General features: G+C 39.9%; 1 protein-coding gene across 1 annotated transcript; it reads left to right on the top strand.

Moving 5' to 3' along the window:
• The first annotated feature begins 5,081 nt into the window (after positions 1-5,081).
• On the top strand, positions 5,082-24,794 carry LOC109036716 (uncharacterized protein in vnfD 5'region). The gene is made up of 2 exons (XM_019051076.2): positions 5,082-5,341; positions 22,877-24,794. Exons 1-2 carry the CDS (start codon positions 5,270-5,272, stop codon positions 24,683-24,685), a joined length of 1,881 nt encoding a protein of 626 aa, XP_018906621.2. The 5' UTR covers positions 5,082-5,269; the 3' UTR covers positions 24,686-24,794.
• Positions 24,795-26,519: the final 1,725 nt, after the last annotated feature.

Raw genomic sequence — 26,519 nt, 5'->3', positions numbered from 1 at the left:
CCCACCTGGTGAAAAAATTACAGCCAGAAAAAAGAATCATCACTTTTTTTAAAGTTTCCTCAGATCTCCCTAAAGGGGCGTCAGGACATCCCTTACGAAAATCTCGAGACTTCCTCCAGCGATAGTCACTTGAGGAAAGTTGGAGGTGATCCAAACGAGGTCTCGAGTCGAGGAAGGTGCCGAAATTCAGGCCAATATTTTTTTTAAAAATATGCCTTAAAAATGTCAAGAAATTACATTATATTTCATTAATTAGATACCTTTCAAATGCTCATCAATACCTACCCTATCAGACACTGCAGAAGTTTTCAAATCTCACTTAGATTGAAAACGAAATAAATGTAGGTATAACAAGTTGGTTTTTGCAATCGCTAGCGATGGCAATATTCGTCATGGGAACTTTTGCTTCTGGGATATGAAAATGTTAAGGTACAGTTCGTTTGTAGTATCTTCAGGATTGTAGGGGCTATGTAATTTTGTGTCGACATCTGTTTTTTAACATTTTTAATTTTTTTTCTTTGCATACAAGAAAGCTGTTATATTTACCAATTATTTATTTTCGTTGGATTATGTATGGTTTTCGGAAGTTAACGAATTTAACTTTCAGTTTCGTTTTTTCGGCGTAAAGTATGATATTTTTACTTTACGCATATGCCCAAATACGCATCATAAGTGACCTATGTGCTTCCTAAGTTGCCATTTTTTTCATTCAAATAGATGTAACTGAAATGTTAGATGTGTACTACCTATACTACTTTCATGTCATTGCTTTATTTATTTATTTACTTTTTGCGTAGGTATATATTGTTATTTTTTGCTGAATTTTGGAGGAAATATTGCTTTAAGAACGTGGAATGTAAATTAATTTTATTGAAAAAAGAAAATACCATCATTAATTTGGGCGAACAGAGAAAATATACATCAATATTTGGGTCAACATCTCCCTGATTATATAACGGATGAATATATTAGTATTTCTGTATCAAAAAACTTAGCTTTTGTCTTCAGAGATACGATGATTCTAGTCCCAGTCAATTTGTTTTATTGAAAAAACAAAAAAACAAAAAATAAATAAATAAAAAAAAAAAAAAAACAACTGAAATGTTAGCATACTATTTTCATGTCTTTCTATTTGTATCAATAGGTACTTTTTGCTTCACTTACGAACGTTGAATGCAAATTAACTTTATTGAAAAAAGAAAATAACGTCATTAATTTGGGGGAACATGTGGCTGATTATATGAAGGAGGTATATTCCAGTATTTTTGTTTAACATATTAACTCACGAGAAAATGTTCGTACATTTATCATCTAGTATTAATTATTTTTTGATGATTGGTCTAAAACATTCAATACAACCATTAAAAATTATCTCCCATCGCCGGGTATCGAACTCCCGATCACCTATTGCCCGCACCTTATCAAAAATATGGGGCGCCTCAGTCGACTAGGCTATCACAGATCGGCGAAAGTCTGGGAAAAAAGAGCATTTAAAAGACTCGGACGATGGGCGGGACTTATCACAAGAGTTGTCCTTGAGCGATTCGGCGATTCGCGTCTTCGTAGCTTCTGGAGAAATGAGCTAAGCGCCTTTCTCTGTGAAACATTGTTTTTTGCCTATGCTATCATGTGTCTCAAGGTTCATATCAGCAGGCATTTGCCATCGCGGCAGTAAGCTGAGGCAATATTTCTGTATTCATGGAATAAATCAATCAATCGAGTTCCGATTTTGGCTCATATATCCGTAACGGGTCCTCCAGAGCAGTTTTCCACCTTGCACAATAGTTATAATTTCTTTATTTCTATTTGTAAAATTTGAGGTGGGATAATGGCGGCTTCTCAAGAGCAACGAGGTAGGCGATCTTTTGCACCAACGAACAGAAAACTGATGGCGAAAAATAACCAATCAGAACCTCCCAAAAAAAAGAATTTGCCTAAAAACGGAACTTCGTGGATCTGCGCAGATTTACCAGTCAGACACGACATCTCGAGGTGGAAAAAAACTCGCTGAAAGCGAATTTTCGCAATCAACACAACTTGACGTAGAGACATGATTGGCTAAAAAATACAACGGTTTTTGATACATCGGAAAATCAACCAAAAATCGGAGACTGGGCGAAACGCTCAAGGTCGCAGAGGTATAGGGAATCCCATAGCGAAAGCAACGGAACGATTGTAATATCATGGGGAACTCCGTTCCCATGACAAAAAGAACATATCATCATTAAATCAATTAATATCACACTGAATGAAGTGAATAAAGACGTATCTGTCCCGAGTAGCAGTGATCGCGATAAATAGCGATTTTAACGGTTGGTAATCGCGATTATATGGGTGGCAATATATCGAGATATTATCGCATTAAAAATTGCGATATATGACGATTAAGTCGCTACACACACATCGCAATTTTTAGTTCGATAAAATTGCGATCAATTTTCGTCGATAACATCGAGATTAAATCGCCATTTATCGCGATTTTTATTTCGAAAATATCGCAATTTTTACCCGAATAAGATCGAGGATGATTGCTCAGATCATCAGATTTTGATGATCCTGGCGATTTTATCGCCGATAAAATTGCAATACATCCTGATTTTTCCGTTGAAAAATGCTGCTTAGGATACTTTGATTTCTAAATTTTGGAGGATAGAATCTCTGGTATGAATCTGAGACTTTCTAACATTTCGGATGGTGCTCTGCTCAGAAAAATAGGGGTTTTAAAACATACGACGACGAAACCTTCAATCCATGTATCGGTTTTAGACGTTGCAGACTTCCTGTCGTACTTATTTAAGTAGAAAACTACTTAACATCAATGCTTAAACATTTCCATGATTTTTCTGCTCTGCATGAAGAAAATTCCGTAAAATCTTCGAGGAACTTTTTTGATTTGTTCTCTTTCAAAAAAATAAAAATAAAATGGGAGTGAATATTTGCACACACCGCAAACGAGATACGTAGCCTGGTAGTTTCACCGTCAATATCTCGATCGCTGCGTTACATAATTGTCACAGGTACTGAAATACCTGCAACTTATTCTTTTCTTCAACTTATAAAGAGCGACGCCAAGAATGGCACAATTTGGGCCAGAAGGGATTTTTCTGAAACCGGGCCCAAACGATACCTTATGATACCCTAAAACTCTGGTAAAAATTTTAGCTTGAGTATACGCCCGGTTTTTGAGAAATGAGGGGGCAAAGTTGCCAAATCGCCATCATTCTGGACAGCATTTTTACAGCAAAAAGACGGGAAAAATGGACGAAAAAGTTACAGCATTGATGGGTTTGGGCTGTAAATGTTCTTATTGAGCCCCCGTGCATGTGATTGTCTTCAGTTTCAAAAATTTTGGACGTACAGTGGTCTAAAATGGGGAGAACTCGTGGACAGATAAGGATTCTTTGTCAAACTTTTTAAAAATGGAAGTAAAATTGTTGGTCTCCTGCAGAGATCATGGGGAACAATGTTCTTATCGGTCTTCAATGCATTCAATTGGGTTCAATTTATCAAATTTTTATCGCACAATGGTCCAAAATGGGAAATTAGTGGACAAATTAAAATCTTCTGCCTGACTTTTTAAAAATGATGTACGACTATTGGTTCCCAGTAGACTTTAGATCCCAGAAAAATTCTTTAAATTCTTTTTTTGACTATTTAAATCTTTTTAAATTTTTTCTCTCCATTTTTCTTTCTTTTTTTTAAATTTCTGAAAGTTTGCATATTTTATTGAAATAATGCTACAAAGTCTATTCTATAACAACGTTCTATAAACAATACGGTCTGACATATATAAATAATTAAAAAAAATAAAAACATGAATTTTTCCGGGATTTGAACTCTACTGGGGACCAACAGTTTGACAGAGGATCTTAATTTGTCCACTAATTCCCCCATTTTTGACCACTGTGCGATGTACATTTGTGAAGCTAAACACATTTTCATGCATTGAGGACCAATAAGAACATTGTTAGCCATGAAAACAGCAGCAGACCGACAATTTTACTTCCATTTCTAAAAATTTGACAAAGAATTCTGATTTGTCGACGATTTCTCCCCATTTTGGACCACTGTGCGACCAAAATTTTTGAAACTGAACACAGTTAAATGCTTGGGGGCCCAATGAGAACATTTACAGCCGAAACCCATCAAAGATTTGACTTTTTCGTCCATTTTCCCCGTCTTTTTGCTGTAGAAATGCTGTCCAGAATGATGGCGATTTGGCAACTTTGCCCCCTCATTTCTCAAAAACCGGGCGTATACTCAAGCTAAAATTTTTACCAGAGTTTTAGGGTATCATAAGGTATCGTTTGGGCCCGGTTTCAGAAAAATCCTCGCTGGCCCAAATTGTGCCAAAAAACGGTCGTTTTTGGCGTCGGTCTTTTCTATTCATATTCAGTTCAATCATTAGGGATGGCTGGATTTCGTACACTTTCGTCTTTTTCGATCCTATCTCCCAGCCATCACCTTAAATCGCCCATTACTTTTATTACTGAACTTGCAGCTGATAGCTCCACTGATTATAGCCAGCCAATAGCGTGTAGACTTGTTGTCTCACCACCTGTGACGTCACCAAGCCTATAAAAGCTTGAGCTGCCCATTTCTCATGGTCCTTTTACCATCTTGACCCGTAGTACTACGTTATGCCATTTCTCTCCGTAGGCATTATTTAATTCAAAGTGTGAATCTGTAATTCTAAATTCTTTCATTTAATACAACTTTCGGTCCTTTAAACATTTTCGTTCAATTCTTGCTCTCCCACAACTCCGTTAACTTTTCCGCCGCGTCAAGGGTTTTTAGATGTTTCAGTCCGTCTAAAACTCAACTAACCCTTCGACGTGACAATAATTCTCTGTTATCCCATTATTCTTTTCTTTTTTTTTAGAGAGAGAGAGGGGGGAGGGGGAGAGGGGGAGGGAGAGAGGGAGAGAAAGGGGGGAGAGAGAGGGAGAGGGGGAGAGAGAAAGGGGCGGGGAGAGAGGGGGAGGGAGAGAGGGGGGGAGAGAGGGGGGAGGGAGAGAGGGGGCGGGAGAGAGGGGGAGGGAGAGGGATATATGGTTGTAGGGGGTTTGAAGGGGGAGGGAAAGGGGGGAAGTGTTTGCACGGACGGGTTTACCGATTGCTGGCAGAGTTTTCTTGACGTTCGTGCGCTAGCGAATTTGTAGCTTCTGCCCACAACTCGCCGACGACAACTCGTGTGCATTCCCCGTCGTCAAACCTTCCCGTTTTCTTAAGTGGATTTTCCTCAAGAATTTCAAAAATCAATCTCGCGATGTACGCCACAAATTTTCCTCTCCTCCTGTTGGGATTCGTCCTCGCTTTAACCTTTGTTGCAACCAAACAGGTAAGGATCCGATTTCGATTCTTACTTCAAAATTGTTGAAAAGTAACGAGACTGGACCGAGTTTATCGGAAAGGAACCAACCCATATTTTCGAAAAAATGGAGTTAAGAATGTTTTTGAGATCCACTAGCTGCTTGTTTATCTCTCATTCTTACACCCAATTTCCAAAATTGGCCACAAAACTTGGACACTTTTTTTTTAAAGTAGGTAAACAACGCCCCTTCATAACACCGGGTTCATACAACTATTCTTGCGTGCTGCATATCGTTGCGGTATCTTCAAAATTGAAGGGTCAATGTTATGATGTAAAGTCGAACCAACAAATTTCTTCTTAGATATTTTATACATGGTGATCACAGTTGAACTTTCAAATAATAAAAACCAAAATTATCAAAAGGAGAAAAATTACAAAAGATAACTACGACGTGTTATTTTATGAATTAATCTCTTGATGACAGTGTAACTTATTTTATTTTATTTTTTAATGAAGAAAAACAATAAGATGATAGATCCAACATGAAGGTGTCAGAAAAGCTTGCCAAATAACTGAAATGTTGGATGTGTACGATACTACTTTCATGTCATTGCTACTTTTTTTTTTTTTAGTATAAAATGTTATTTTTTGCTAAATTTTGGAGAAAATATTGCTTTCGGAGCATTAAATGTAAATTAGTTTATTTGAACAAAGAAAATAACATCATTAATTTGGGTGAAAAGAGAAAATTACGCCATTATTTGGGTTAGGATCTCCCTGATTGTATGAAGGATGAATATTTTAGTATTTCTGTTTCAAAAATCTTACCTTATGTCTTCAGAGATACAATGATTCTAGGGTCATTCCATGCATTGTTACGAATGTGACAACAATTCACTTTAAACAAGAATTTGGACACTCTCTTGGGGTTTAATTAAGAAATGATCTGCAGTAGTAGGAAGAAGTTTTGTTATACAGGGTTATTCAAAAGTTACGCACCACTGGCCATAACTTTAGTTCTAATTATGATATCGATTTGCAGTTTGTGGCGTCCTTCCTCATATCGAGGGGGAAACTTATTGAGGTACTTTCCAGTTCTTCACCCCCCCCCCCCCCAGGGGGAGGGGGGCGGAGGGCAACTCAAAAATTTCAAATGGCAACCCCCATCATGTGATGCATCGTTAGAAAGAGCATGAAAAAAGAAATTTTTTGGCGCAAACCGGAAGTCGATCTGACCCCCCTGTCAAAAGTTAGGGGGGTCCAAAGGTTATCTAGGGGGTCCATACCTTCATTTTTTAGAGTAGCTTCGGCGGCTCTTGGACATACCGTTTCTCTTTTCAAAGAGTCCTCGAATACTCCAAGTCTGATACCGAAGTCTTCATATTGCCCCCGGGCCACCACAGCCCTCCCCGTAGGGGGGGGGGGGGGGTGGGCCTGTTACAATGAAACATTGCATTAAAATGCGAAAAGTCACGGAAGAGCTTCAAACTTAGCATCAAATCCGGGTGGAACTTCTTACCAATGTTATCGCAAACGCAGCCTGCGACTTTAAAGTGAGTTTTCAAAACTCTTAGCCCCCTGCCCCCCCTCATTTTTGGTTGCAGAGCGGGTAAAAACCGGGAAATTCACTACAAATAATGCCCGAAACTAATGTCCAACTTGAGGAGGACCCTTGAAACGTTGCGATCAGTCGGAGCATTGAAATACAAGGACTGCCATCCCCTTAAAGTACGGAAACATCCAAAACACCCCCGCTGCCCCCCTCATTTTTCGTTGCGGAGCGGGTAAAAACCGGGAAAATGGCCAGAAATGATGCCCGAAACCACTGTAGAACTTGACGAGAACCCTTGAAACGTTGCGCTCAGTCGGAGAACTGCAACACAGGAACTGCCGCCTACTTTAAGGGCGGAAACATCCATAAAACCCCCGCTGCCCCCCTCTTTTTTCGTTACAGAGCTGGGAAGAACCGGGGCATCATTTCTGGCGATTTTCCCGGTTTTTACCCGCTCCGCAACGAAAAATGAGGGGGGCAGCGGGGGTGTTTTGGATGTTTCCGTACTTTAAGGGGGTGGCAGTCCTTGTATTTCAATGCTCCGACTGATCGCAACGTTTCAAGGGTCCTCCTCAAGTTGGACATTAGTTTCGGGCATTATTTGTAGTGAATTTCCCGGTTTTTACCCGCTCTGCAACCAAAAATGAGGGGGGGCAGGGGGCTAAGAGTTTTGAAAACTCACTTTAAAGTCGCAGGCTGCGTTTGCGATAACATTGGTAAGAAGTTCCACCCGGATTTGATGCTAAGTTTGAAGCTCTTCCGTGACTTTTCGCATTTTAATGCAATGTTTCATTGTAACAGGCCCATCCCCCTGTTGGAGTGCGGCGCAGCCAGCCGATGTAGGTAATGCTCATTTTCTGCTGACTAAGATTTTTCTCTTCTCTTTATGCACGGACTTCGTCCGTCGCGCCAGTCGCAATGTAGCTCTTGTTTGTAGCGCCCAGTCTTTTAATAAATATTTAGTTTTCTCAACTTTCGATGACCTCCTTTGTCAAAACCCGAACTTATCCACTCAACAGGTTATTGGGCCCAGATTCCAATCAACCATCGCGGCCGTGCGCGTACTGTGCTCTCTAGCTGTGTGTTCATATCACGACCGTTTTTTTCTCGCCAAAGGAAAAATGAGCTGGTTTAGCAGCGATTCTGTGATCGAAATAACGAACGACTTCGATGCCAACGACGCCATCCTATACGTGCTGTTTCTAGTGCTCGTGTTCTTTCTCATCATGTCTTACGGCATTCGAAAATGTAAACGGCTCGAACGCAGAATTGAAAGTGCAAGGAGTGTCTAACTTAAATTTCGGGCAACCTCAGTGCCAACTTGAACTTTAATTTCGGGCAACCTCAGTGCCAACTTCAACTTTTGTAACCCGGTCTCCGGACATTAAAATTTAAATATGCGCGGTTTGGTCCCTCCAGTCCCAGGGCACGTTGATTGGTCTCTCTCTACTGGCTGTCGGCCAGTGGGGAGAGGGCAATTGGCATTGCCTGGGGAGTGGGGGGCCCGGCCGCCATTAGTCGTTTTACCATCTCCTTAGGAGACTCCACGTAAGTTTCTTCATCATCCTTTTGAAAGGATGGGGCTTCGGCCCCATCTAGTGTTTTAACCCTCTATCGTGTGCTTCAGGCTCCTTCCGCTCTTGGAACTCTAAAAAACCAACTCGTGTTCATTTTATCCACCTGATTTCATTATTCTCTATCTCGTTTGAGGCTTGCGGGCCCCGGCTTCAGATATGGCGCCCAACGCGGGGCACGAGTTGTAGTGTTTTACTGGCCTTTTTCGCGGAACACCCTGATCGTGCGAAAGGATGCAATCCTTATGTGTTTTATTTATTTGTGTATCACAACCTGATACCAGCACTATCATCAATTCATCAGTGCTTCGCTGAACTTTCCGACCTTGACGCGTGCTTCATAGTGCATTGTTCAATGTTCGCTTTTGCAGACTTGTCTTCGTCAGCCATTTTAATTTTCGGCCGATGCCATCGATGCCGATGCTATGCATCAGTCAACTCACAAACCGACGAGGTTATGTTGAGGTTTTGAGCTGTTATCACCAACAACACTCAAATGAAGTTAATTCCTGTCTGATGTCCTGGTTATTCCATCTTTGAGGGGTAAGCGGACGCCCTAGTCGTATTCACGACCGTCCTGCTTGGCTGGAGCGCCCTAGTCGTATTCACGACCGCCCAGTCTGGAGGAGTCACCGTTTGGACGTTGGAGTTTTGCCAAGCTGCATTGTCTGTGGGAGCGGACAAGTGATGTTCGTGCTGGTGTTGGACAACTGATGCAATACACCTCATAGCCTTCTACATCTAATCGTCTTTGATCTTCTTCATTCCAGCGTGTTCGAGTTTGTGACATCTCCTGCGCTTAAGCTTCGTTCCGGGATCATCTGTCGGTGGCTGTGTTAGTATTGCACCATTGTTGCTGTATTTTTAATATTATCTTTTAGGTTTTCCTCTGTGTGTTACTTAGTCCACCCTGTTAAATTTTACAATGAGTGGACCAGAAGGGTATCAAACTAGAAACAGGGCGGAAAGACGAAATGTCAACCCCCAGTGGAGGGGTCGTAGACGCCATAGGGATCAGTCGTTGGATGTCGCAGCTGTTGGAGGCCATGACATGGGAAATGTTGTTCAACACCCTCTAGAGCCAGTAGTGCATATTCAGCAAGGGCGTGATATGCCTACACCACCTCACCCTGGCCAAGTGCCTATACCTAACTTTGTGTTAATGAACCATGACAATTGGAGAGAGCCAAGAAATGAGTGGAGACAACCCAGAAATGAGAGGAGAGATTTGTGGCATCATGTTGATATGGGTATTGATTCGGTATCCAGGCATGACCTCAACCAGCGGTGCGTCTCACCGACTCCCTCAAGGTGTTCGTCAAGGAGTGACCGTTCTGGATCTAGGCGTTCAAGTGTCGCATCTAGCGCTACAAGCCAGACTCTTCACCATATTCTAGATAAGTTAGATAATTTGCAGGTTGATGTAAGCAGAAGATTAGATTCTTTAGAAAAACAGGCCGGGAAAACATCTCACAAACCTGTGAAACCTTTTTTGAACAAAGTAAAGCGCTCAAGCAGCCAACAAACGGGGGGTCTAACAGTGATTCAAGCCAAAATGGTTCTTCGATTAAGATTGTAAAACATGTCAATTCAATTAGATTTAACGATTTGCCACGCTTTAATGGGAACTTGGATAAATGTCATCCTAAAGATTTTGTCCATATAGTAACAGTGTATTTTAACGCTAAAAATGCTGATGACGCTACCAAAGTTATGGAGGTTGGCATGCTGTTAGAAGGTGAAGCAAAAATTTGGTTTCAATCTACTGATTTTCATCTCTTTGAGGATTTTGTTGACGGGTTCTTGAAGTACTACTGGGGCCGCGGTGACCAGAGTAATATTTCTGGATCCTTGTACGCTAACAAATTTAATCCTGCTGTAGACAAGTATGCCACTTATTTTCTGAAATACGTCAGAGATACGAAACACCTTGATGAACCAATTCCCATTCCTGCTTTGATTTCCGCGGTATTGGCACATTTTCCTCGTGATGTACAAGAACAATTTATCGATGATCATGAGTTGACAATTGAGCACGTTCAGCGGAAGCTGCAACGCATTGATCAAATCCGCAAACAGGGAATTACTAAAGCGTTATCTCCAGCCGACAGTGCTACCAGCAACAGTAGTACTTTCAAGAACAAGTTCGGTCCCAGGCCACTGAATCAGCAAAGGGTCAGTGTTATCCAAACTGATACCAGTGGTACATCTGATTCTAACTTTATGCCTGAGGCTGAGGCTCAATTAGAAACCGAGTCTTTAAACTAGACTTGAGCTGCCCGGAACCTGAGGATGTATCAGAGCTGTTACCCCAGGGATCTGTGGAATCTGCGGCAGCTCAACTTAGCAACAGCTCTCAGCCAAACCACCACTGGTTATCGCCGTTCAATTTATCAGGAGTTTCTAGCTATTGTTTCTTTAAAGTCAATATAACGTCAACCTCACAAAATAACATAAAGTCAACCTCACAAAATAACATAAAGTCAACCTCACAAAATAACATAAAGTCAACCTCACAAAATAATATAAAGTCAACCTCACAAAATAACATAACTCAATGCTGGCTTGTAATAATCCCTAAGTCAATGACAAAAGATGTCCATAATATCACAACACCAACTTACTCAATTGAATTAAAACTCCTATTTGAATGTATACTTATTGACTTTGTTCAACTTTTTCAATATTGCTTAAAAATTGAGCTGACCATTTATGATAGTTCCTTGATCTTATGCCACAGTCTTGATGTCCTACAATATTTCAATGTATCCTTTAATTCTCTAGAAATCGATAAGAAGCTTGTTAGAGCAGTATCAAACGTGATTCGAGATATCTCGCAGAAAATTCCGGTAGTGTTTTGTGACTTCTTTCATTACCAAAAAGGTGATACTTTCAATACTTGTCTCAGGGAAATAAGTACTTTACTCCACAATCACTTTAATACGAAAAATTCAAATATCTCTTTTGTTAACACGAACGATAATTTTCTAATTAGGAAGGCCTTCGTCACAGCCAGGTCGCCTTTTTCAATTGTTGAATCCATCCTTATCAGTTGTATGGACTCCCTGATTTCAAATAATATCAATCTGCATGTGAACGCTATTAACCTTAATCCTGAAATCCCGTATAATACCATGTACCTCACGGACGATGATTTTCTCCTTGAGGAGGATGAAACACAACCTGAGAACACAAGACATAAATCTCCTTTTGTTTCTGTCACAATAGCTGGCCACTCCTTTGAAGCAATGGTTGATTCTGGGAGTGAAGTCACATTGATGAGTCAGGATTATTATGAACATGTGTGTGACAGCACTAAGCGTAAGTTTCCCACATTGCCAACAACGGGTCTATTCCTACGCGGCGTCACAGGAGTCAAATCTAAAGCTGTAAATTCCCAAATTTATGTTGTCCTAAAATTTGAGAATGTAGAATTTCCTAAGGCTGTGCTTATTGTACCAAACATCAATGTAAGCTTCATTATCGGAATAGATTTCCTAATCCACTATAATGCAATCATCGACTGCAATCATCAATGTTTATCTTTGCTCAAGGGCCGCCTGAAGGTCCCTTGGTTAAGCTGCAAGTCGACACATCCACAGGTATCATCCCTAAGTGCCTCGGATGAAGAACCTATATTATACCTATTTGCTGATAGTCATGGCCGAGACATGCAGAAACGACTTTCGGAGAGACTGCCAGAAGTTGAAGTTAAAGTTTCATTTGCACCAGACGCTACATTCCAGTCGGTTGTCAAAATCTTGTCTGATATAGCTCCTGGTCTTAGACCATCTGACTTTGTATTTATAATCGCAGGCACTAACAATTTAAATATAGATAAAACAAAGAATGTACTTAAGTTGGAGTTTGATTTTTCTGTCTTCGAAAGAATTAAGTCTAAAATATTCCTTTTTGAACTGTTCCGTAGATTTGATAACCCGGAACTGAACGAGCTAGTTCCAGCTCTTAATCTTTATTTCACAAAATCTTTGAAGAAAACACCTTGTAATCTGATATCCACCAAAGATCATCTTGATAGAAAACATTTTACCGCTCAGGGTTTACACTTGAACGATACGGGAAAATATAAGCTTAGTGAGATAATTGCCCAAAATGTCTCAGCATGTCTCGGACCTATAAGTGTAAAATCCAATTGTACTTTTAGTTTATTTTGCTCTGAAGTAGACCTGTCAGAGAACCATTCATGCCTCGAATTTGATTATGATAAGGATGATTTTATGTGCTACTCAGCCTCAGCATCTACTGAAAGGCTAACTGATGAACAAATTGCTGAGAAACTTCAGTCATGTGGTGCCTCAGAGTTTGAGAAGCAGCAAATGGCCATAATGCTTGCTGAAATGCGTGATGCTTTTTCTACAGTCCCTGGTAAAATTAAAGGTTACATGGCTAAATTTAGAAAAAAGGACAATGAAATTTTCACAAATCGATCCTATCCTGTTCGAGAAGCTAAACGAGCTAAAGTTAGAGAAGAACTGCAGAGAATGTTAGATATGGGCATAATTGAAGAGAGTTTCAGTCCTTATAGCAATCCCATAGTACCAGTAGAGAAAAAGGATGGAAGTGTTCGCATATGTCTTGATGCCAGAGCTCTTAATAGCAAGCTCATATCTGATGCAGAAGCTCCAGAGTCTGTTGATTCTTTATTATTCCGATTTCCAAAACCAATGTATATAAGTACGCTAGATTTAGTTTCTTCTTTCTGGCAAGTAGAACTACACCCTGATTCAAGAGACATGACTAGTTTTGTTTTTGAAGGCCACAATTACCGTTTCACACGTGTGCCTTTCGGTACATGTGTCAGCATGCAATTTTTATTAAAGGCCACAAATAGGACTTTTGGACCTGAGTTTGACGAATTTCTCAGCAAATATGTGGATGATTTCCGAGTAATCTCAGAAAGTTTTGCACAACACCTAAAACACATGCGAAGAGTGTTGCAACAATGTATTGAAAACGATATTACTGTTAGTTTTAAGAAGTCCCAATTTCTCCTTGATTCTGTCGATTTTGTAGGATTTATTTTATCTAAAGAAGGAATCTCCATGGATCCAAACAAGGCTAGATGTATCAGAGAATTTCCAGTACCAAATTGTAAGAAAGCCCTACAAAGTTTCATTGGCTTTGTAAACTTTTACTCCAAATTCCACAAAAATCATTCTCACCTCCTTCTACCATTACTTCACTTGTTAAAGAAGGACCAGGTGTGGAAATGGGAAGAAACAGAACAAACTGCTTTTGATAAAATTAAGGAAAATTTCATTGAAAATGTAATGCTTTCATATATCAACTATGAGGAAGAATTTTATATCTCCACTGATGCCAGCTATGGAGCTATTGCTGGAGAGCTTTTTCAAATTGACTCAGACGGTCACCGTCGTCCTATATATTTTTACAGCCGTATTTTACGCCCACCCGAACGCAATTACTTTGTGACTGAGATCGAGTTACTTGCGATTGTGGCGAGTTGTCAGAAATTTTCCCCATTTATTTTGGGTTTCCCTACCTCAATTTTGACAGATCATCAAGCTCTTACCTTTCTTAAGATTTCCATCCTTTCATCAGGAAGATTAATCCGATGGGCGCTGTATTTACAACAATTCAACCTCAAAATCAAATATGTAAAGGGTAGTGAAAATGTCGCTGCAGACACACTCTCTAGATATCCACCAGAACTGTATTCAATGCCTTCAACTGATAGGGAAATTTGTGTAAATTTTTCAAAAAATTATATGCCAAAGGATTTTGAAAATATGATGTCTGAATTACCTCAACAACAAAAAGACGACAGTCGACTTGGGAGAATATACGACAAAGTAAAAAACAAACTTCCGTTTAAAGGAGAGGAATTTTATCTTATTCACCATAATAATTTATTCACCAAATTTATCAAACAACAAGAATGGAAACTTTGCATCCCTAAAATTTTAGAAACAAAAGTCATAGAAGCTGCACATTTTTCTATAGGGCATTTTGGTGCCACCAAAACATATCATTACTTAAAAAATTTTGTAACCTTCCCACAACTAGAACGCAAAGTTCGCAAATTCATACAATCATGTGTAGATTGTCAACAATGTAAAAAACCGAACCAAACTTGTCATGCTCCTTTGAAAGCTGTCATGGCAACCAAGCCTCTTGAACTTGTAGCCACTGATCTTTATGGAAACCTACCCAGGTCGAAAGGAAATTTTACTTTTGTGCTTGTTTTAGTAGACATATATACCAAGTATGTTAAGCTATACCCTCTGAGGAGAGGGACTGGAGTGTTGGTTACCCGAAAAATCTTGAACAATTATGTAAATGAAGTAGGGCAGATAGAAACTATCATGAGTGACCATGGTCCATGTTACACATCTAACTATTATCATCAGAATTTAGAACGTGCAGGAATACGAGTGACACACAGCTCTGTATACCATCCTGGTTCAAATCCCTCCGAGAGATATATGCGCATCCTTGGTGCTTTGTGCCGCCTGTATTGTAGTGAAAACCATCGTACCTGGGCGCAACACCTCCCATTTTTTGAAAATTGCATCAATCATACAGTTAATGAATCCACAGGGGTGACGCCCATCGAAGTAATGAAGGGTGAAATTCCGTTCAACTTCCTTGCTAATCTTATCTCTTTCCCAACCTCTGACTCGTCTTTCAATAAATCACTTAAACTGGCAATTTGTGATAAAACCTTAGCCAGAAAAGCAGAACAAAGGAAACGAAAACATGACAGTAGTCATCGCTTACACGCTTTTAAGATAGGAGACAAAGTTTTAATCAAGACCCATTATTTGTCTAATGCCCTTAAAGGCCAAATTCACAAATTCTTCAGATTATACGAAGGCCCGTTTGAAATTAGCAAAGAAATAGGCAAAAATGCCTTCCGCGTTGTCGACGCGAAAACTAAAGAAATTAAGGGTGTTTACAACACAGCCAATCTGCGCCCATTTATTGAACATCTCCAATGAAAAATGTCATACCTTCGTTTCTTGGATTTCCATGTTGATAATGCACCCGGCTTTCCTCCGGGGAATCGGGGGTCAACCCCTTCTTTCCCGTCAGAACTTATGTATTTTTCTGCTGTCTTATTAGTATTTTAAATTTTTTTTTGTTTAAAACATTTTCTTCATATGTGTATTTCTTTTTGAAGGATTGTATTTCTTTTGCACGATGTGGCAAGCCAGCAAGTCTAAGCAGCCCTAAACATGTAATCATTATTATTTTGTATCTTTCTTCCCTCCACCAAGGCCGTTCCAAATTTAATTTTTCCAATAATAATTCTGTCTAGGTAGATTCACCTTTTGGGCACTACTGAATTAACTAACTAGAATTTCCGTATTTTGTTCAACTCTCACCTGAATCCAAACATTAACTGCTGGTTGGTAAGAGGCAACCAAATTTTGTTGAACACCCTAGTGTGCAGTATACTGGATGGTATTACGGCACTAGAGGTATCCCTTTTTGTTTACTTTTTTTTAATCCCGGCGTTCCAGGGCCGATGAAGTTACCCTGGCGCCCCTTGAAAATGCTTTCCCCCCCCCCCCCCCCAACTCTGTGCAGGACTGATGGGAGGACCGGAAACTGTCAGAGTATTCCTTCAGTAATAGCCAGCTGCAGGAAGACCCTACGAGATGCGAGCAGACTGGGTCACTCGTAGCTTTATTTATCCTTTGTTTAACAAATCCCTCCCTTTATTGTCGAGCTTTATTTTTGTAATTTTTATTCTTGAAGACGTCCCTCCCTTGGTTATGGCTCCGAAAGGCTGATCATGGTGCCAAACCTATGGCTAAAATATTTTTGTCTGTCCAAATTTTTTTTTAAATACAACCTTGCAAGTCCGGTAGTAATACTGTATGATTCAGTCCAGTTGTGTCCAAGTTGTATACAATATGGGTTGGCTACAATTTTAGTGGCAACTTGATTAAATTGTAAAACTTTCATTTGGGTTTCGCGAGCCAAAGTGAAGTTGGTCTCTGCACCTGCGAACATTGAGGGCTGTTCACAGTATAGGTTCCCTGTTCCCCTGGATTCTCAGCCCTTAGAAAATCTTGTTTGTAATTCAGCTAGTGAATAATTGCTACGTAGTACTTAAAAGCGGCTTGCTACACACATGATAGTGTTTACCAGTTGTTTGTATTTTGTAACTTAATATGCTTACCACTTTCTTGTATTTTGTGACTTAAAAGTGCCTACCAATTTTTGTATTTTGTACTTATATTTTATAACTGATGTTATCCTGTTTCTCGGCTCCAAATATTTTTTTGATATTAATTTTTCTTGTATCTAATATTTTAAAAATAAATGGTAAGGAATTTGAAGCACGATTTAAATTAACGTAAATTAACCTTTTTCGCCTTAATTAGTATATTTCCTCCTGGGGGAACCAGCCCTCCAGTCTATCTAAGTGTCTGTAGATACCCTTGAGAGCTGGGGGGTATCTGTAACCCGGTCTCCGGACATTAAAATTTAAATATGCGCGGTTTGGTCCCTCCAGTCCCAGGGCACGTTGATTGGTCTCTCTCTACTGGCTGTCGGCCAGTGGGGAGAGGGCAATTGGCATTGCCTGGGGAGTGGGGGGCCCGGCCGCCATTAGTCGTTTTACCATCTCCTTAGGAGACTCCACGTAAGTTTCTTCATCATCCTTTTGAAAGGATGGGGCTTCGGCCCCATCTAGTGTTTTAACCCTCTATCGTGTGCTTCAGGCTCCTTCCGCTCTTGGAACTCTAAAAAACCAACTCGTGTTCATTTTATCCACCTGATTTCATTATTCTCTATCTCGTTTGAGGCTTGCGGGCCCCGGCTTCACTTTAATTTCGGGCAACCTCAGTGCCAACTTCAACTTTAATTTCGGGCAACCTCAGTGCCAACTTCAACTTTAATTTCGGGCAACCTCAGTGCCAACTTGAACTTTAATTTCGGGCAACCTCAGTGCCAACTTCAACTTTAATTTCGGGCAACCTCAGTGCCAACTTGAACTTTAATTTCGGGCAACCTCAGTGCCAACTTCAACTTTAATTTCGGGCAACCTCAGTGCCAACTTCAACTTTAATTTCGGGCAACCTCAGTGCCAACTTCAACTTTAATTTCGGGCAACCTCAGTGCCAATTTCAACTTTAAACTTCGGGCAACCTCGGTGCCAACTTGAACTTTAAACTTCGGGCAACCTCAGTGCCAACCAGATCATCATGTCGGACTCTACTCAGGATACTGTGGCCACGAAAGAAGTGGAAAAACTAAAGGGCAAAGCCAATTTTGAAGTCTGGAAATTTCAAGTGACAATTCTGATGGATGAAAAAGGGGTAACCAATGTAGTGAATGGAACAACAGCCAAGCCGACAACTGACGACAGCCAAATTAAACTGTGGGTAAAAAAGGACGCTCTCGGTAAACGAATCATTTTTACAACTCTAGATAAAAACTTAATGTGTAATATAATGTCATGTCAAACTGCCAATCAAATGTTCACCACGCTAAAGACCCTGTATGGGAGAAACCAGCAGGAACAAAAAACTGAGCTGATGAGGGAACTTTTTAGCACAACATACGAAAGAGGTGTCTCTATGACACAACACATAAGCAAAATTCAAAACATCTACTGTCAATTGAAGGCCATCGATAATACTGTAAGCGACCAGCTCCTTATGTCTAAAATTTTAACGTCCTTACCAGAAAAGATGAGCCACTTTGTAACGTCATGGGACGTCACTCCTACCTCCTAATGTAAGCGATGGAATTAAAATCCAACCAAAAGATATAAACAATGCAATAAAAAACTGTCAAATATGCATTCAGGCAAAGCAGGCTAGACTTCCGTTTAACACAGAAAGGCAAAAAGCGACTAGAGTTTTAGAAATTATACACTCGGATGTGTGTTATGTTGATCCCCTCACATGGGACGAAAAACGATACTTTGTTACTTTTATGGACGGTTACTCGGGTTTTGTCTATGTGTACTTGTTGAACTCAAAAAGCGAGGTCAGTGAATGCTTTAAGGAGTATGTAGCCGAGGTCGAGGCAAAATGGGGACTGAAAGTTTCAAAATTGCGCTCAGACAATGGGGGCGAGTACAAGTCAAACAGCTTCAAAAGCTGGTGCAAGGAAAGGGGCATTGTTCCGGATTTTTCAACTCCATATTCTCCTCAACAAAATGGCGCCAGCGAGCGCCTGAATCGCACAATTTTGGACAAAGCTCGAGCGCTAGTTTTCGAGTCTACGCTCGGAAAGGAAATGTGGGGCGAAGCTGTACTGACAGCCGTGCATATCATTAATAGGAGTCCAAAATCAGGGAGGGAATTGACACCGTATGAAGTGTGGTTTCAAAAGAAACCAGACTTAACAAGACTTAAAATTTTTGGGTCGCAAGCTTATGCTCAAATATTGCCAAAACCGGGAAAGTTTGATGAAAGGTCTCAGAAATTAACTTTTGTGGGATATGGTCCAAACGGCTATAGATTTTGGGACGCAAACAGTAGGGAAATTGTCCTACGACGTGATGTAAAATTCATTGAACGCAAAGTAAAATTTACTGAATATGATGTAATTGAAAAGGATGTGGCAACATCGGGTAACAGTTCAGTCGATGCTGATATTATACTTAGTGATACTTTGGACGAGTCCACACCGGACGAGTCCACTGGTGAAAGGAATGCGGAGGGAGAGGAACGTGATACGACAACTACGCAGGAAAGCGACAGTGAACTCGTAGACGCAGAAACTGATGACGACAGCGAATGGCTACCTAGTGGAGACGAAAACGGCAACGTAACAGTAGTTCAAGACGGTGAGCGTCGTTATCCAGACAGAGAGAGATTCCCAGTATCGCGCTATACTGACAATGCGTTTTTTGGCGGATCGCGTCCTTCCATACCGCTCCGCACCTGATCCTAAAACTTACCAAGAGGCAGTGACCTCCCCTGAAAGCGATGACTGGAAAATCGCAATAAATGCAGAAGTGAGAGCGCTCGAAAGCAATAAAACCTGGGTTCTCGTGGACAAATCTCAGGCTAGGGGCGCAAAAATTCTAACTAGCAGATGGGTTTTTCGAACGAAAGAAGATGGGGTCAAAAAGGCCAGACTAGTAGTAAGGGGTTTTGAACAGGGTGACGTCGACTACGGGGAATTATTCAGCCCCGTGGCAAACGCCAGTTCTGTAAGAACCCTGTTAGCAATAGCTGTCGAAAAAGACATGCATCTGGCAAAGTTTGATGTAAAGTCAGCCTTTCTCAATGGAAAGCTCGATCAAGATGTTTTCATGCACATCCCCACAGGTTTCAAGAGGGTAGATGGAAAACTTTGCAAACTAGAAAAGGCACTTTACGGGCTGAAACAGGCACCACAGGCCTGGAACACAACTCTCACTCAGCGTCTGATTAAAAACAACTTAAAGCAATTCAAAACTGACAGTTGTATCTTTAGAAATAAGGAAAAAACAATATACATGTCTGTGCATGTAGATGATGGTCTGACGGTCTGGAAATATAAAGGTGAAGTGGAGCGCTTGTTCGGAAAATTAAGGGAGGAATTCGAAATGAAAATTGAGTTTGAGCCAAAAGAATACATAGGTATTGAAATTGAAACATGCAAAAATGCAATAAAAATATCACAGAAAAGATACATTGAAAGTGTCTTGATGACTTTCAACATGCAAGATGCAAAGGCTGTTGAAACCCCCATGGTCCCTGAAAATTTAAGCAACAACGAACAGGCGGTCAACGGAACCAAACAGTTGGATATAGTTTCTTTCCCGTACAGAAAAGCTGTTGGATCCCTCTTATATTTGTCAAATAAAACCAGACCAGACCTAGCTTTCGCTACTAACGTAGCAAGTCGGTGTTTAGACAACCCAGAAAAGAAAGATATTATAAGGGTAAAACGCATTTTGCGCTATCTAAAAGGTACACCTTCTGACGGCATAATTTTCAGCAAGTCTGGCACCTGCAACGTAACAGGATACTCAGACTCGGACTATGCTGGTGATCTTATGACTAGGAGAAGCACCACTGGTCTAATTGTATTTTTAGGAACCTCTCCTGTGTCCTGGACTACTCGTAGGCAAACGACAGTGGCAACTTCCAGCACTGAGGCAGAATTAGTGGCTGCAACGGATTGTGTAAAGGAGCTTGCACACATGAGAAATTTGATTACGGAATTATTCGATTCTAACACTAAAAACGAAATGTTTGTAAAAGAAGGCACACTCTCTTTGCTTCTCGATAACCAAGGTGCCATAAAACTGATTCAAAACGGGGTAAATAGTAAGCGCACCAAGCATTTGGATGTTAAATATCACTACATTAAAGAGAGAGTCGAACGAAACTTGATAAATATTAAATTTATCGGCACAGATGAACAGACAGCCGACATCCTGACCAAACCGCTACAAAGGGTCAAATTTGCGTATCACAAAACCAAGCTCATGGGTGGATGCTCCTCTTAATTCAAGTCTAATTTTTCTACTCTTTATTTAGCGGTATAAGTTTAAGCAATTAAGGGATATTTAAGTTTAAGTTTATTTTCATGTACCCATGCTAACCAGAAATTTCGCATTAAGGGAGGGTGTTGGAGTGCGGCGCAGCCAGCCGATGTAGGTAATGCTCATTTTCTGCTGACTAAGATTTTTCTCTTCTCTTTATGCACGGACTTCGTCCGTCGCGCCAGTCGCAATGTAGCTCTTGTTTGTAGCGCCCAGTCTTTTAATAAATATTTAGTTTTCTCAACTTTCGATGACCTCCTTTGTCAAAACCCGAACTTATCCACTCAACACCCCCCCCCCCCCCCCTACGGGGAGGGCTGTGGTGGCCCGGGGGCAATATGAAGACTTCGGTATCAGACTTGGAGTATTCGAGGACTCTTTGAAAAGAGAAACGGTATGTCCAAGAGCCGCCGAAGCTACTCTAAAAAATGAAGGTATGGACCCCCTAGATAACCTTTGGACCCCCCTAACTTTTGACAGGGGGGTCAGATCGACTTCCGGTTTGCGCCAAAAATTTTCTTTTTTCATGCTCTTTCTAACGATGCATCACATGATGGGGGTTGCCATTTGAAATTTTTGAGTTGCCCCCCGCCCCCCTCCCCCTTGTGACGGTAATTTTCCCGTCACTTAAGTTTCGAATAAGTAATCACCTAGGAAATTTTGTTTAGTTTTAAACCGTGCCCAGATTTAATCATATGTTAAGTAATAACTGAAGTGTTTAAAAATAGTAGTTAGCATCCACAGAGAATTGAACTCTTATATAAATTAAATCTATTCACAACTAGTTAAGTAATAAGAGGTCGGTCACGAACCAGAACGGGGAATTTCGTTCCCGAAACCGGGCTGGACCACTGGCTGAACTGAACGGAATCGACAAATGGCATTGAACCACTACCGGTTTTTTTCTAAATTCAAACAATTAAAGCTAAAATTTTGAAAGTTATTTGCCGGTGCTGACTTATTCGAGCAATGAAACCCTATTAAAAGTGGTAGAAATGATATCCTCATATCTTCAAGCATGATCCATTGTAGGTTTCATTAGAATCTGCGGCCGTGTAAGTAAGAAATCTGTTGTGAAAGGTGATCGTGTCGGGTGTGTTTCGAAATTTCAAACTTTCCCGCTACTAAACGGCCCGTGTTTCAAAAAATATTTGTCGTTTTGGGCCTTTAAGTGCTTATAACTTTTTGAAAACTCAATGGATCTTGATGAAAGTCTCCCACTTTGTAGGCCCAATTTAGGTGCGTCAGTAGACACCAAGATCGTTGGAATCCGTGCCGTCGTTTGGGCTGCAGTCGTGTTCAAACCGAATCAATTTTCAGAATAAGAGAGTTACGTGTGTCCATGGTTGGCTGCCACCTTTTTCGTTAGGACGCTTTCCAGTGTTGTCGAGTTTAGACTTTGTCCGGAGGTGGCTACCGCTACCCATGATTATGTCGATCTGGTATGCTCCGATCGGGTACGACATTCATCTCAAATTCTCGTCGAGTTTGTCGGAGTAAACAACAGTATGTTTGTTTCTCCGATGTTCGGGATGGAGTAGTGAGTTCCGAAACTGATGCGATCGATCTCGCAAGGACCGTACAACTTCAGCACTCCAGAGGTTGCCGGTTGTGGTAGAGCAAACTCGAACACGTTGCTTCACCCAGATTATGAAATTCGACGCTGCCGGGTTGACCCTAATACTTAATTTTTTTACACCACCAAGCAACGCTGTAAAATAAGGTGTTGCCAACTGGAAAAAATTTAAATATTAATTTTCTACACAATCCTGCAACAGCTGGGCTCAAATTCCCATTTTCACCCTTCTACTGCAACGCGTAAAAATGTTCGAACTACTGGCTGTCTACCTGTCGCATACACTTTGCTTCTTTAACTCACTTTGCTTCTTTAACTTCTTCTCTTCTTTAACTTCTTCATTACTCTAAATAAATTTACTTTTTCTTTTTAGGTTGATAGCAATCACCATGAGAAGCTTAAATTACCAATTTCAATGTGCGATTTTGCCATGATGGTTGAAGATAAGAAAGTATTCGTCGACAAGACTGACTGGATCGCGGAGGCATTACGTGGACCGATCATGAAGCTCATCACGAGACCTCGGCGTTTCGGGAAGACCACCAATTTATCGATGCTAAAATTATTTCTTCAAAAGGATCCAATGGTAGAAGAGAAAAAATTATTTGCGGGTTTAAACATTCTTGTAAACCATAGTTACGCGGAGATAGTAAAAAATCACCAACACAAGTACGCGGTTTTTGAATTTTCTATACTGCATTTATGTCAGGGACGGGATCCAACGTCTTTCAGGGACGAGTTAAATGAACATATGCATTTCTGGTTAAATGAGTATACTATATTTTACAAACAGTATTTAACTTCTGCTGATATAGATTATATAAATGTCCGATTTCTCCGAAATTCGAACGCAACAATTTCAAGACTTCTCCGGGGATATTTCTATGTCATACGTAGATTAAGAAATGCTGGATTTAAAATTGCAATCCTAATGGATGAATATGACGCCCCTTTTAATACAGCGTTTGAAGACGACTTGGAAACATTCACCGGAGAGGACAGTTTTAGAACGAAACATCATGAGATGAGTGCAACGTACGTAGAAAATAAAGCTCTGATGAGACAATTGATCCTTTTTTTCTGCAAGGAAGGCGTTAATCCCCATCCTCACCTCGTCATTTTTACTGGCATCACTTATACGTCAAAAAACAGTATATTTTCTGATATGTCCAATTTTAAAGCGTATACTGTTTTTGACGATGATACTTTCGGCCCATATTTCGGTTTTAAGAAGGACGAAATAAATTATTTAATTGAAAAAATGGATTCAAATTTGAAGATAAAAGGATTTGAAGAATGGTACGATGGGTATCATTTCGGTAATGTCGTAATCTTTAACCCGTATTCCGTGGCTTTGACAATTGACTCGAAGAAATTCGATACTTATTGGGGAAATTCAGGATCATTAGAAATCGTCCAAAAACTAATTTCGTTTTCAGGAGATTTTGGTTTTCTGGAAGTATATTTCCTGGTTTCTGGATTTTCGTTGGAAAAAAGAATGTATCCTAATTTAACATATCAAAAATTGTTCTCGAGCAAAGAGACTTACTGGACTCTTTTGACGAGTGCCGGTTATCTGGATGCTTCGAGAATAAATGAAACTGACATTTACAGGTTGGTCATCCCCAATAAGGAAGTCAAAGTCTTTCTTCAGACTCGTTTTCAGGGAGAACTGAATGATGCTAAGAAACAATACAATACATTCTTGGACGCTATAAATAAATTAGAAAGTGAAAGAACCGAAAGTCTGAAGAATTATTTGGAGAAGCACTTTAACGACCACACTTCTTTGTATCATGTTAATGTGAATTTAACAGCAGTATCGTTGGGAAATGAATTTAAATTGCTATTTGACGGTATTGAGCGAAAAAAAATGTTTTCAAACACCACACAGACAAATGAATTTATCGTATACCAGCTTATCGTTGGGAAAGGTGACACTGTGTATACGTTTCATATTGCCAAGATAAACGACACGTCTGCTGAAGAAGCCACAACTAAGCAGCTATTGGCTCTGCCTCCCCCGATAGGGAGCTCATTTCACTTTAAGAAGGGAGCATATTCAAAAATTGTTCATACAGCGATTGCGTTCTTGGTAAAAACTGGGGAAAAATCCCTCTCGGCATTCATAAAAGCGCAACTTCAGGAATATTTTGAGTCCTATTTTCACCACCACAGGTGAATAGCACTATCGGACGCATTTTTTCTAATAAAAAAATCAGACAAAAAATCAACTTAAATCGACAGTAAGGCCGCAAATAATAAAATGAACACATAAAATAAAATAAAAAGCCCGGGACGTTTCGGAGGGATCACACCCGCATTTTCAACCGGCAAAACAAAAAAAATTAAAAAGAAAGACACTTTGAACCTCACCGCTGTTATTGTGAGACTGATAGTGCAACCAGCGGATTGTAAGGCTTTCGGACCATCAATTTTTACCTGAGACTGTCAAGACGGGTAAAAAACTTTTAGTTGGAAATTGTTATCCTTCTCCCTTCATTGAAAAGGTATTTAAAACAGCAATAAGCAAAAAAGAAAATAAAGAGCATAGTGTGAAGATTAAAAGGAAAATCGAGTTGAACAAATTAATTTCGTTACCATATGTGCCATATTTTTCGGAAAATGTATCCGAACGGACCCCGCACACCTCTTATGGAAAGCTGCACCAAGACCGATTGCCTTCTGACTTATATCATTGGATTCTCCTCAAGATGCTGATCAAAAGTTATAATTGCGCCAACTTTCTACGATGCACCGTTTTCGCAAAAAATCCAAGTGAAGATTCAATTATTCGGTGACTATGAATAAAAAAGAACAAAGCATTTGAGAACGGGCTCGATGTAAATAAGGAAAAAACGTACCCAGCGCGTGTCCGTCTTCTTATCTGTACCTGCCGACTCTAGGGCTATCCCCCTCCTCCCGCTCTCGATGCTTTTCCTGTTCATATGTTCCCATTAAAATTATATACTTATATTTATTTCACATAATTTTGATATTACATATCAATAATTATTTATAATAAGCAAGAATGCTTATTATCCGCTAGAATTACTTTTAAAACTCATTTATATTTAATAATAAGTCAATAGATACTAAGAATCATAGTAGTAGTAGTGACATATTTGTATTGTTAATATAACAATAAATTAATAAAAAAAAAAAAAAAAAAAAATATGTTCCCCACGAAATTGACGGTGTTACCAATTTATTTTTTTAAAACCATCTTTAATGAATGTGTTTATGCTAAAGTGAACTACTTACATGCATAGCTAAATACGTCCAAATAATGTACTTCAGTTAGTATGCATAAACCAGCTTTTGGCAAAGACAGTAAGTTGTATTAAAAGACGCGACACACTTTTTTTGTGTTATGTGTATACCCCCCCCCCCCCCGTATGATATTGAATTTGAGTATTTAGGAATTGAATAATTCGCATGTTTATAACCCCCCCCCCCCTCTCCTCGCAAACAGTTTCATAATACTAATAATAATAATAGTACAAGTGTATTTTTGTTTTCTTTCACTGAATTTTTCTGAAAGAGTTTTGCTCCGCTCCTGTTGAATACCTAACCAAAACTTAATACTCCCTCCTTCATTGTTAGTCGTACCGTATTGAGCGCAAAAGAAAAATATCTCTAAAAATTCGAACGAGATATTTTTGAAAGGAGCGATGATAGTTGGTCGATTTGTTTTCAAATTGAATCAATTGCGTTAATACTTATTTATTTATTTAATAGTTTTATAGTTACAGTATAACGTGATAGTATAGTAGTTATAATAGTTAGTGACAGTCGTTTTAAATGCTGGTGAACCTACTGTCACCTATTTTCCCCCTTTTTTGTGTACAAAGATTCCTACTTTTACTTATTTTAGAGCGTATGCTTGCTTATTCTCTGATGACCACGTGACTAAAAAGGTATCATTTTTGCTGTGAAGAATTGCTGCATTTACTTTAATTTTCCCCCTATTTTTCAGTTTTTTCCAAATCTTTCATATCTTAAGCATTTCTCTG

This window comes from Bemisia tabaci, chromosome 9 (genome assembly GCF_918797505.1).
Source record: "Bemisia tabaci chromosome 9, PGI_BMITA_v3".
NCBI classification, from domain to species: domain Eukaryota; kingdom Metazoa; phylum Arthropoda; class Insecta; order Hemiptera; family Aleyrodidae; genus Bemisia; species Bemisia tabaci.
The sequence above is the reverse complement of the archived record's forward strand: the minus strand, read 5'-3'. Positions and strand labels throughout refer to the sequence as shown.